Genomic DNA, 13,520 nt, shown 5'->3' with positions numbered 1-13,520 from the left:
AATGGCTGAAAGACACTTAAGGAATTGCTCAACATCCCTAATCATCAGGGAAATGCAAATCAAAACAACTCTGAGATACCACCTGTCAGAGTGGCTAAGATCAAAAACACTGAAGACACTTTATGCTGGAGAGGATATGGAACTAAGGGAACTCTCCTCCACTGCTGGTGGGAATGCAAGCTTGTACAACCACTTTGGAAATCAATATGGCGCTTTCTTAGAAAATTGGGAATCAATCTCCCCCAAGATCCAGCTATACCACTCTTGGGCATATACCCAAGAAATGCTCAATCATACCACAAGGGCACTTGCTCAGCTATGTTCATATCAGCATTGTTTGTAATAGCCAAAACCTGGAAACAACCTAGATGCCCTTCAACTGAAGAATGGATAAATAAATTGTGGCACATATACACAATGGAATACTACTCAGCAGAGAAAAACAATGACATCATACGGTTTGCAGGCAAATGGGTGGATCTAGAAAAAATCATCCTGAGTGAGGTAACCCAGACTCAGAAAGACAAATATGGTATGTACTCACTCAGGAAGATGCTAGATGTGGAACAAGGATGACTGGACTGCTACTCACATCACCAGTGAGGCTACCTGGAAAACGGGACCCCAAAAAAAAGACACGGAGAAATGGCCGAGATCTACATGAACAGCCTGGTCATGAGTGGGAACAATGAAGGGCGAAGGTCGAGGGAAAGCTAGTGGGAGATCCCAGCTGGATCAAGAAAAGAGAGGGAGAACAAGGAATAGGAGACCATGGTAAATGAAGACCACATGAGAAGGGGAGGAAGCAGAGAGCTAGGGAGGCCCACGGAGATCCACAAAGATACCCCCGCAAAAGACTGCTGGCAATCGTCGAGAGATGGCAGGAACTGACCTACTCTGGTGATGGGATGGCCAGACACCCTGATAGTTGTGCCATAAACCCCATCCAAGGACTGAGGAATCTGGATGCAGACATCCACGGCTGGGCCCCTGGTGGAGCACTCGGTCTGGGAGGTGGGGAATGGACATGCCTGGACTGAGTCTACCAGGTCGATCCCGGTCCTCGGGGGAGACCTTGATCTGGAGGAGGTGGGAATGGGGGGGTGTGCTGGGGGGAGCGGGAGGGGGGCGAGAAGGGGAGAACAGGGGAATCTGTGGCTATTAGGTTGAACTGAATGGTGTTGTAAAATAAAAAAAATTGAAATAAAAATTAAATAACTTTTAAAAAAAAAGCAAAGCACCCATACACAGAAAAAAAAAAAAAAAAGAGACACCAAGGGTTTCCTTTGAAGGCTTTGCCATAGGGAATTAACTGAGGGAGTGCCCCATGCTAAATGCAGGCTTCACGATTCCTTGGACTAGAGTCTTGGAATGAAGGGAAAAGTAAATGGAGAACACTGGCTGAGAAGATGCATCCTTCTTTCTCTGCTCTCTGATCTACACAGATATGACCAAGCAGCAGCTTCATTCTGTTGCTACGCCTTCACCATTAAGATGGGCTGTACTTTCCAACCATGAGCCAAACAGGACCTGCTTCCCTGTAAGTTGTTTCTTGTCAGGTATTTGACCACAGACAGGAGAAACTAACCAACTAAACTCAAGATATGTGTCAAGAAAAGCTAAAAAAAAAAAAAAAATTACTTCCACTTGATTTCCCATACCTATCCTCAATTACATCAGTTTCTCTTACTCAGCACAGTTCAAAAGCATTGTAGTCTAAAATCAAACAAAGCATTCTTTGGGTTATAGTCTGTACATTGTTGACAATATTTGTTCAGTACCTGTGATCTGAAATAGCCCTAATTGGAATTGTGTATTTATCCCAAGCAAAAATATGAATCCTATAATACAACATTTGTTAAGATTCAGTGATGTCGGCTGAGTGGTGGTGGTGCATGCCTTTAATCCCAGCACTCAGGAGGCAGAGCCAGGTGGATCTCTGTGAATCTCTGTGAGTTTGAGGCCAGCCTGGTCTACAGAGCAAGATCCAGGACATGTACCAAAACTACACAGAGAAACCCTGTCTCAAAAATACCAAACAAATGATTCAGTGGTGTCTAAGATAGGGGGGAAGCTGGATTTACTTCATTGACATGCAAGAAAAATCTATGCAATTTTCCAGAATCCTGATGCAGCAGCTTTCTTCCCACACATTAATTTAGGCACTATATGCTTATCCTATCTGGGGCAGGAAACCTCCCACACACACTGTCTCACTTCTTACAGAATAGGTTTGGGGCCTTGCTGCACACCAGAAATTGTTTCAGTTGTGTGGAAAGTACGGCTCAGGCACTGCCTCTCCTCCAAGATTTCTCAGCCCTGTGAGTCTCAGGAGACTTTCATCTCCCTTTAATCTCTGGGTCCCAGCCCTCAGTTGCAGTGCTAGTGCCACATTCTCTCAGTACCAACATTTTGTGTCCTGGGGACAGACAGGAGCTTTTCCAGTCTTGTACTTTAGGGAATGTTGCTATCGCCTTTACTGAAGACCAGCTTATAACTTATCTTCAATAGGAATCATTTCTCATCTTCAAATATGTGTTTGTTTTATTTTTTGCAGTTCTGAAGAATTGAAGCCAGAGCCTTGAGCATGCTAGATAATTTTTTCAACTTTATTTCAACTAGGAGTTTTGTTTTTGTTTTTATTTCACATTCCTAAATAAAATCTGGTTTTGGTGCTTCTTTTCAGTGGATGGTGTGGAGGGGGAATGCAGGTTGGGAGACAGGTATGTGTATAAACAGGTTGTATATATGTGCCTGTGTATTATTTTTCAAGATGGTCTTTCACCAATTGAGTTATGCTAGCTAGCCTTTGAACCCCAGGAATCCACTGACCTCCACTATTTCCCAACACTGGGATTACAAATGTATATCAGTGCCCCAGAACCTCCACCCATCACTGCCCCAGTTGCCAGTCAAAAGGGAAGACTCCTACAGGAAGGCTTCCCCCACCAACACCCCCCATTGGACCTACAATCTACAAGACCTATTCCCTACCCCAAACCAACCCATCTCTCTGCAACCTCAGCAGCTCCCTGGCACACAGAATCCACCAGCTCTGACTGGACCAAGAAGTAAGTAAATCTTCTACCACCCAGAGAGTCCTACCTCTAGGACCTAGGCCCTGAGGCACAACCCCCACCCATAGCTGATCCAGTTGTAGGCCAGCAAGGAAGACCCCTGCAGGCAGGCTTCTCCACCAACACACCCCATCGGACCCTGCAATCTACAAGACCCACTCTCCAAACCCCAAACCCCAAACCCACCCATCCCCCTGCGACCTCAGCAGCTTCCTGAAACACAGAATCCGACAGCTCCAATTAGACTAAGAGCTAAGACTGAACCTAGAGTAAACCCTGAGACATAGACACAGTAAGCACAGATTAGAACAAGAGCAACTCACTCAAACACAGACACCTCTTGCACCTATTGGAGGAAGATGAGTAGATGCCTGTGAAAAAGTACATACAACATAGAGAACAATTTGGCACCACCAGAACCTACTAGTTCTCAACAGGAAGACATGAACATCACAACAGAGAAGAAGCAGAAGAAAGTGACCTTAAAATTAACTTTATCAAGATGATAGAGGTCTTTAAGGAGGAAATGAAAAAGTCCCTAAAAGAAATTGAGGAAAAGACAACCAAAACTGGAAGAAATCAATAAATCCCTTAAAAAACAAAAAAAAAGCAAAGAAAACCAAGAAAAAGCGATTACACGGGTAAAGGAAACAGTTCAAGATAGGAAAATTGAAATAAAAACAATGAAAAAGACAAACTGAGGGAATGATGGAAATAGAAAGTCTGAGTAAATGAACAAGAACTACAGATACAAGCATAACTAACAGAATACAAGACATGGAAGAGAGAATCTCTGGCATGGAGGATACAACAAAGAAAATAGATTCATCAGTCAAAGAAAACACTAAAGCCAAATAAGTCATAACACAAAACATCCAAGAAATCTGGGACACCATGAAAAGACCAAACCTAAGAATAATAGGGATAGAAGTAGAAGAATACCAACTCAAAGGCACAGAAAATATACAAACAAAATCATAGAAGAAAACTTTCCTAACTTAAAGAAGGAAATACCTATGAAGATACAAGAAGCTTACAGAACACCAAAAAGACTAGACGCCCCCAAAAAGTCCCCTTGCCACAAAATAATCTAAACTAAACATACAGAATAAAGAAAGAATATTAAGAGCAGCAAAGGAAAAGGGCCAAGCGACTTATAAAGGCAGACCCATCAGAATAACACCCGATTCCTCAATGGAGACTGTGAAAGCCAGAAGGTTCTGGACAGATGTAATGCAGACACAAAGAGACCATGGATGCCAGCCCAGACTACTATACCCAGCAAAACTTTCAATCACCATAGACAGAGTGAACAAGATATTCCAAGACAAAACCAGATTTAAACAATACCTATGCACAAATCCAGTCCTACAGAAAGCACTAGAAGAAAAAAAAATCCAACCTAAGGAAGTTAGATGCACCCATGAAAACATAGGCAATAGATAACCCTGCTGTGGATATTGCTCTATATAAATAAAACACTGATGGCCAGTGACCAGGCAGGAAGTAGGTTGCCAGGCAGGAAGTAGGTGGGACAAGGAGAGAGGAGAATTCTGGGAAGGGGAAGGCTGAGGGGGGAGACACTGCAGCCACCGCCAGGACAAGCAGCGTGTAAAGACTCTGGTAAGCCACCAGCCACGTGGCAAGGTATAGATTTATAAAAATGGGTTAATTTAAGATAAAAGAACAGTTAGCAAGAAGCCTGCCATGGCCATACAGTTTATAAGTGATATAAGCGTCTGAGTGATTATTTTATAAGTGGATTGTGGGAATGTGGGGCTTAGGGAACCTGGAGAGAAGCTCTACAGCAACATAACCCCACAGCAGCAAATCCCAAAGAATGGAAATACACACATACTACCACCAAAAGATAATAGGAATTAACAATCACTGGTCATTAATATCCCTTAATATCAATGGACTCAATTCACTTATAAAAAGACAAGCTAACAGAATGGATATGAAAACAGGCTCCATCCTTCTAATGGATACAAGAAACACACCTCAATTTTAAAGACAGACATTATCTCAGAGTAAAAGGCTGGGAAAAGCCTTTCCAATCAAATGGACTTAAGAAACAAGCTGGTGTAGCTATCCTAATATCTAATAAAATAGACTTCAAATTAAAGTCAATCAAAAGAGATCCAGAAGGACATTACATATTCATCAAGGAAAAAATCTACCAAGATGAAGTCTCAATTCTGAACATTTATGCCCCAAACACAAGGGTACCAACATATGTAAAAGAAACATTACTAAAGCTTAAATCACACATTAAACCCCACAAACTAGTAGTAGGAGACTTCAACAGAGTGCTAGAGAAGTTCCCAGGAATCCACAAGGATGACCCCAGCAATAGTAGAGGGTGCCTGAACTGGCTTACCCCAGTAATCAGATCTGTAAAAACTCTGTCATCATAGAGCCTTCAGCCAGGAACTAATGGAAAAAGATTCAGAGATCCACAGACAAGCGCCAGGCTGAGCTCCAGGAGTCCAGTCTGAGAGAGATGAGGGATTCTATGAGCAAGGGGCATCAAGATCATGATGGAGAAACCTACAGAGGCAACCAAACTAGTGAGAACTCATGAACCTTAGACCAACAGCTGTGAAGCCTCCATGGGACTAGACTAGGCTCTCTGTATAAGCAACACAGTTGTGTATTTTGATTTGCTTAAGGGGCCCCTGGCAGTAGCATCAGGATCCATCCCTGCTGCATGAGCTGGCTTTCTGGAGCCCGTTACCTATAGTGGGACACCTTGCCCAGCCTTGATGCAGGGGGAGGGGCTTGAACCTGCCTCAACTGAATGTACCAGACTCTGCCTACTCCTCATGGGAGGCCTTACCTTGTCTGAGGAGAGAATGGGGAGTGGGTTATGAGGGGGAGTCTGGGGATGGGAGGAGGGAAGAGAGGGGGATCTGTGGTTGGTATGTAAAATGAATAAAAAAATTTCTTAATTAAAAAAATAAGTGTACATCAGCACACCTGGCTTTTTATATGGCTTCTGGGGATGGAAAGCAGATCCTCGTGCTTGAAGCAGCAAGCAATGGACTGTCTTCCCAGCTTATGATGCTTCTTAATTCTGTGTTCATAAAAGCAATCAGTACCTCTGCTCTGTATGTTTCATGACACCATAATGCCTGGCTTCCTTCTGCTTTTGAACTCTGAAGTTTCAGATATGTTCCTTTAAGGAACAAGCAACACCTACTTACTTGCTTTGGAAATTCTATGAAAGTAAGAAGATCTTTAAAATGTTCACTTTGAGCATATGAGTTTGAGGTTAACCAATAACACCCAGGTTTTTTAAGTGTTCCCATAACCTTCATAGAACCTCTGGGGTTTTAGAACTCTTAATCCATCTGGCCTCTATTCTGTGAATGATTCCAGCTTATCTCATGCCAAACTGCACAATCCATTTCCCCAGCAATATATTCATATTCACTAATAGGAACATGACTTATGATAGTCTAATTAGGATGACTCACTGAAGTTTTGTTTATAAGAGCTAGAAAATAAAAAGTACTTTCCCTCCCCATTATAAGTAATAAACATAGGAACACACATCTGACAGCCAACACATACCATGAGAGGATCACATGACCAAACTTGTAAGGAAAAGCAACTGTGTCTATCAAAGCATCATCCTGGAGAACTCAATATTTTACATATAGTGAGTCAGGTGGGAACTCTTCCTCAACAGCAGAGCTCTGAGTCTATGATAAATTTATTTCTGAACACATATAGCCAAGGATGGAAATGTCCTGCCTGGGAGTAGGGTTTTATGTTTTGTACACTCGGGAGTTAGTTAGAAACAAAAGAAGGAGTTAGGTGACCAGTTTAAATAATGTACTTCTGGTATGGGAGGGGTGTTTCTTAAGGAGAATATTTACCCGAGGGCTGTTTTCCTGTTAAAAGGGTGGGTCTCAAGGCAGCATCTCTTCTGGAGCAAACATAACCACAACTACTATGAGAGGAGAATGTTGTCATTCTTCATTGAATGCTTTTGAGTTCTGACATTCTCTGATATCTTTAAATATTTGGATTGTAAGGGGTCTCAAAACAGCCAGTTCTTCAAACAAAAACAAAAGCACTCAGCACCTGAACATTTTTCCTTTTGCACTAAAACCTCAAGTTTACTTTGTCAACCTGCCAAAGTGACTGTGACCACTGCCTTATTCACACCTGCTATGATGTCATCAGTGGAGACAGTAAGAAGCTGGAAGTGCATTGCTCATCTGCTATGTTAAGCCAGCCAAACAGGACAGAAGGCCAGATGGCTCCATATCTCTGTGGCCTCCAACATATACTCCTAATTTCATAGAATTAACTGTCACTACTGCTTTTTAACTCTCAAAACTCTCTTTTTATCCATCCTAGCAAAGGAGACATGTAACAGATCTCAGCAAGAATCACTTAATTCATTTTAATTCTCTAGGAAGTACTATTTTCATACCAACTTTAAAATAACACATTCGGTCCTAATTTTTTTTTTGGGGGGTGGAACTTCCAGAGAAAAGGTTTTTGCCTATAATCTCAGAATCCAGGATTCTAAAAACACTTATGCCTTTTGCTATAATAAAAATAATAATTATTATTTTTGAGATTGTGGTAAGAAAATAAAGCACACCATCCCCAAAGAGTGCCTCACTTACAGAAGCACGGCTCCATGTGCAGCCTACTTTATAAACAAACCAATAGGATCTAAGAAAGTCAGATTCTTCAATAACTTGTAAAGTTTTCTATAAATTAGCCTAAAGTATTTTGAAAGAACAATTGCTAATTGTTTGTGGCTTGGCTTTCCTGTCCAAACTAAAGGACCATCACTTAATCTTTTGTAACATCTTTCCTTGGAGAAGCTATGCACAGACATTTGTCTCCATGAGGCAGTTTTGAGTTTAAAGGAGATACATTCTCATTTTTCATTTTTTAAATGCATTTGTAAGGTATTTAATGGACATTCAGATCTTTTTAGATAAAGTGAAAAAAAATTCTAAAAGCCTTATTACCTTGTAATGATTCAAAGATTTACATCTGAAAAATAAAATGGCTAAAGGCCCAAACTAAAGAGATGTGTTATAAACAATAGGTCTCCTCTTTTAGTTTCTTCTGATTAAAAAGGGGTATATCTGCTGTATGCAAGGAAAGAAGAGAAGGGATACAAATTTAGATACAAATAGTATCTGGTATTCTATAATATGGGAAGCAAAAAGTTTATCTATCACATGAATATGACAATGAGTCACGAAAACCACAAGCTGCTTTATTCATCACAGATGTCAGTTAAAATATACTTCCTCTTAAACTAGCAAAATGCATTGAGGAAAGGCACTAAGGGCTTAAGAGTAGTGTCATGACTCCAAAGAGAAAGGAAGAGTCAGACTCTGGGGCCCACAACTAAAGATCTAAATGGGGCATCAGCAGAGGTAAAATGTGAGAAAAAGAAAACCAGTGCTGGAATGAATTGTGCACATGAGAAATATACCTTCAGAGGGTCCTGATAGCATGATCTAAATCTAAATGCAAATACATAATTTAAAAAATAAGAAGTAGCTTCAAAAATAAGTTTGTAAGTCTAGTAACATCTAGAAATTCCCTTATTTGCTCATTGCTTGTACTCTATTAGCCCACCGAGTGAAGGTCAGGGAAAGAAAGTGTGCTCCTCCCTGCCCTGGTCTCAGAAGTAGATGTTGATCAAAGGGGACTACAGTGAAAAGAGCTTATTGAAGCAGAGTTGACAGTAGGTCTTGTTGTTCTGCTCTCTGAAGACGCCTTTCGACAGCTGTGTCAGACAGAAAGCACACACAAAGTGCTCAGGATGAAACTTGTGCCCCATGGCACTGATGCAGCGGCCAGTGATGGGCTGCCCACAGCCATGGCAGAGGGTCCCTCGGCGGTGATGGTAATGGAGTTCACAGAATGGACGGCCATCCAGTTCAAAGAAGGAGCCAGAAGAAAAGCTGCAGAAGCAGTCCTGAGGATGGAGTGAAGACAGACAAAAGAAATGCATGTCAAGAAATAATGCCACCAAGTAAACTTTTCATCTTCAAAACTCCTGCCAGTTACCTGCCAGTTGTAAGACTTATCTCAGGTCCTTGACAAACAAAGGCTACATTTACACATTTGCAAAACAGACCAGCAAATGCCCACAACGGGAGCTGTGTGCTACTCTTCTTTTTAAAAAAAAGTAATAAAACTAACATGGATTCCTCATCTTGGACTAGAAACTATCTCACTAAGTAGCAACTAGTCCTCTCAGAGAAGAATACTCTTTAATTTTCCCTAAAATCGAAGGTAATTGAGCATACAAACCCCACACACAAAGCACTCTGGGTGCCACACAGTGTTCATGGCTGAAAAGTAGTTTTCCAACACTGGGCGGTTGCAGCCACCACACTTAGGTGAGAACATGGCTAAGAAATCTTTTCGGCAATATGGCTTCTTGTCCTTCTCATGAAAGCCTGAAAAAAAATAAAATCAAAGATTCATAGTTGTAGTCTTTGAGTCCTTTAAAGCTACATTAGAAGCAGACTATGAGTTCATTATTGTAACCTCCCCCAACTTTAGTATCCCCATGCTCAAAAAGGAGATAATGCAGGTGTCTTTCAGCATTGAATCTGGATCACAGTCTAAGTATCAAGGGCTATTTCTCCTTAACACCTTGATACAAAGTGTTTCCTTGGCCTGAAGTTCTGCTCCTGACATTGATATAACTGTGAGTCAGCTCAAATGGTCATCTTCTCAGAGGCATCAAGCCAGTCCTTCTTTGTCAATTACCTGTCTTCATTGTCTTTCTAGCACTTACTTCATCTTAAGTCTTATAGCACTTAAGTCATCTTATAGTCTACCTTCCGTCACTGAACATTAGCTCTGAAAGAAACTAGATACCATTGGTCTTGCTACCATTATCCCCCCAATGCTTAAAATATTTTAAAATAAAATAACATTAAATAGTAATTATCTTTGATAAGTTATCCATAGCAAACTTGTCAGGAGAAGAGATAAAATTCACATTCCACCCCTAACTTAAATGCATCCTAAATTTGACCTCTCTATGGGAACTGGTAGATCAACTAAGTGTGAATCTCCTAATCAAAACTGTGTAAACATGAAAACCCACCCTGTGCCTCACCAGCCCGGTGGTATGCAACAAAATGTACTTAGTGGATTGTTCTAGCTGCCTGTTCAAGAAACATTCTAGAAATCACAGTGGCCAGATCACAAAACTGTAATAGGATGTCAGGGCTATGACCCAAATCACACAGCTGCTCTTCTTGCCTTTAGCTCTTGCCACTATTGGATATAGCTTGCTTCACTCAATTACGCCTTCTCTTAAAAAATGGGTTAGTTTGCAAAATTATAAAGCCTATGGGTCTGAGAATCCAAAGTACACCTGCCCTGTGTTATTCCTTTGAACCCCACAGACTCAGAAAGCTTGCTTTACTTTTCTCTTTTTCTTTTCTGACCCATTCAAAAGATGTCTAGTGTCTATTTAAGAGAAAGTGAATGTCAAACCCCTACTACTTAAGGAAAAAAAATACCTATGGGCATCTTTCTTGCTTTTGTGTAAAACAGTATTCTTTTTAACTTCAGCATGCTTCACTCACCTGAGAATTTGTTAAAATGTAGATTGCTAGTCCTCCCTGCCCACCTCCTCCACCCCCCCACCAGGGTTTTCATTCACTGTTTCTAGAATGGTACTGAAGATTTTGCATTTTTAACATGCCCCCAAGTGATGTAAGTTGGTATTTCTTAAGAAAGCTGCAAGACACACCACCTAACCTAGGTATGAACCCCATTTAGGAATCTGCAGAGCAGTTGGTCTCCAGAGGGAGACAGTAGGGGAGTAACAGCCTCCACTTCAACTTGGGTGAGTCTCGGGAGGGAAATCCAAGCAATCCACCAAACTTGCTATAATGTTCCCATACTTAGTAACCCAATAAATTGGGAAAGTTTCAGCATTACTGTCCCAAAGGCTCTCTCCAGGGCCAATTACCTCAAGAGAATGAATGAGAGACATTGACAATTAAAAGTTACCGCAGAGAGAGGAAGAGTGTTCCTACTCCAGTGTGACTCTTAGCCACAGGGGAAATTAAAGAGGACCTGCATGGCTAGGATAATGAACACTTAAAAAGAAAGATGGGTAACACCGAGGACATAGTCCCCTAGGAGAAATGGTAAGGGCCAATGCATTTAGAAACTTGAGCCTTAAAGAGGGATTCTCTGAATTGAAGAAGAATGCAGATGAATTTAATTTCCCAGGAGGTTTCATGGCTTAGCTGTTATTGTTGAAACTCTGTATGTGTATGTAGCCTGGAATAAAAGTCAGTATGCTATCTAATTAATGGACTGACCATATGGCAGGAGACCCATTTACAAGAAAGCCAGGAAAAAGAATGGAACTACAACCCAAAAGGAGCTTCTAACTAATAAATGGCTTCATTGCCATGTGCCTCTATTAATACATGTTTATAGTGTAAATTTCATGCTTATTACAAATCGTAATAAACCAATGAACCCTGTAAGGTTAGGAGGAGTCCAACAATGAAACCAGATGTTTTCCAGCCATCCTAAAGGTTGGGCATTTTTCTTTTGTACATAACTATGGCTGTTATTCAAATATGCCCTTACCTGTTTCCAGGCAATTTCTACATCATAATTCTCAACGGACAGTGCTGTCCACCCTCTCCTTATAGGTCATCAGTGATAAACCAAAGTACAATTCCACGAAAGTTCAACTTAAGGTCTCCTGCAAGTAGCCACCCCTGCTCAGATGAAGGGTATGATTGTTATGCTTGGGAGGAAAGCATTCTGCAACAGACAGTATTCATTTAATGACTATTCATTAATTTATTCTAATTAATTCTCATACTTCTATTGCTACTGATAAAGGCAAATATAAAACACTTTAGTGTGATTTAGACTTACTCAATAAAAAGTGTTGCTTAACTAAAGTGCAATGTAGACATGAAAGACCCAATGATTTATTAAGTGTATTGAACAAGCTCCAATGCACAGGCAAATCACTACAAAGAACTTTGTTAGTACATTATGTCAGTGCTACTGTATCTGTCTCTATTGCCCAGTAAAGTACAAATTAGTACTGAGAAAGTAAGATCTAGCAACAGGAGAGTTGAGTCTCAGTCAAAAAGCAGTTAGAATATGTTAGCAAAGGTGTGTGTGGAACTTACAGAAATGAGACCAAATGAGTTCAAATTCCATCCCTTCAACCTTCTAGTTTTACTTTAGGGCAGATGTCTCAGTCTATAAGGTGCTTGCTTGCCTTGTAAACACAAGACAAGGAATTGAATTACATCCCCAGAAAGAACCCACCAAATAGGCAAGCAAACAAACAAATAAGTAAACCAGGCATAGTGACACACATTTGTAATCCAGAACTGGGGAGACAGACAGTTGGTATCTTGGGGCTCACTAGACAGACAGCCAATTGTACTTGGCAAGCTTCAAGCCTTCTCTCTCTCTCTCTCTCTCTCTCTCTCTCTCTCTCTCTCTCTCTCTCTCTCTCTCTCTCTCTCTCTCTCACACACACACACACACACACACACACACACACACACACACACACACACAAATTATGGTAGCTGAGGAATAAAACCTAAGGTTTCCCTCCAGCATCCACATGCATGTGTGCACCTGGGAGGTGATGTAGGAAGTCATCATGAAGCTAGCTGGAGCTACAAGACACTCTGCTGATCCAAAAACAAAATGAACAATAAAAAGCGGGTTAGATGCCAGGACAATTCAGAAAAATAAATCCTTGCAAACTATTAAAATGGGTCACATAGAAAAGAGAAAACAGGGATGATAGATAGTTCTGTGGGTAAAGGAACTTGCTGCCACACCTGAAGACCTATGTTCAATCACTGGGACCCATGTAGCAGAAGGGGAGAACTGACTTGCACTTGATGTCTTCTGACCACTACATGTATGTGGTGATATTATGTCCCCAATATATTGTGCACTCTAATAAACTTATCTGGGGTCAGAGGACAGAACAGCCACTAGAGAGACATAGAGGCCAGAAAATGGCACACACGCCTTTAATCCTATCACTTGGGAGGAAGAGATCTATCCCGATCTCTGTGAGTTCAAGGCCATACTGGAAACAGCCAGGCATGGTGATACACGCCTTTAATCCCAGGAAGTGATGGCAGAAAGCAGAAAGGTATAAGGTGTGAGGACCAGGAACTAGAGGCTTTTAGTAGCAGTTCAGCTGAGATCCATTTGGATGAGGACTCAGAGGCTTCCAGTTTGAGGAAACAAGATCAGCTGAGGAGTTGGAGAGGTGAGGTTGGCTGTGGTTTGTTCTGTCTCTCTGATCTTTCAGAGCTCACCCCAATACCTGGCTCCTGAGTTTTTTATTTAATAAGACCTTTTAAGACTCTTGTTACACATGTACATCATGATATTCTCACATTCACAGACAAA

The 13,520-nt window shown here is 41.2% G+C and overlaps 1 protein-coding gene across 5 annotated transcripts in view; it reads right to left on the bottom strand.

Moving 5' to 3' along the window:
• Window positions 1-8,313: 8,313 nt before the first annotated feature.
• The window catches only part of Lpxn (leupaxin), a 34,442-nt gene continuing 29,235 nt past the window's right edge, over window positions 8,314-13,520 (bottom strand). For all 5 annotated transcript variants that reach the window (XM_076560549.1, XM_076560534.1, XM_076560543.1 and 2 more), the window contains 2 exons: window positions 9,384-9,532; window positions 8,314-9,045 (listed from right to left, as the gene is read on the bottom strand). In XM_076560549.1, the coding sequence (XP_076416664.1) occupies window positions 8,776-9,045; window positions 9,384-9,532 (419 nt within the window). In that variant the 3' untranslated portion in view covers window positions 8,314-8,775. The remainder of the gene's footprint in view (window positions 9,046-9,383; window positions 9,533-13,520) is intronic.

Source organism: Peromyscus maniculatus, chromosome 1, assembly GCF_049852395.1.
Source record: "Peromyscus maniculatus bairdii isolate BWxNUB_F1_BW_parent chromosome 1, HU_Pman_BW_mat_3.1, whole genome shotgun sequence".
Classification (NCBI taxonomy): Eukaryota; Metazoa; Chordata; class Mammalia; order Rodentia; family Cricetidae; genus Peromyscus; species Peromyscus maniculatus.
The sequence above is the reverse complement of the archived record's forward strand: the minus strand, read 5'-3'. Positions and strand labels throughout refer to the sequence as shown.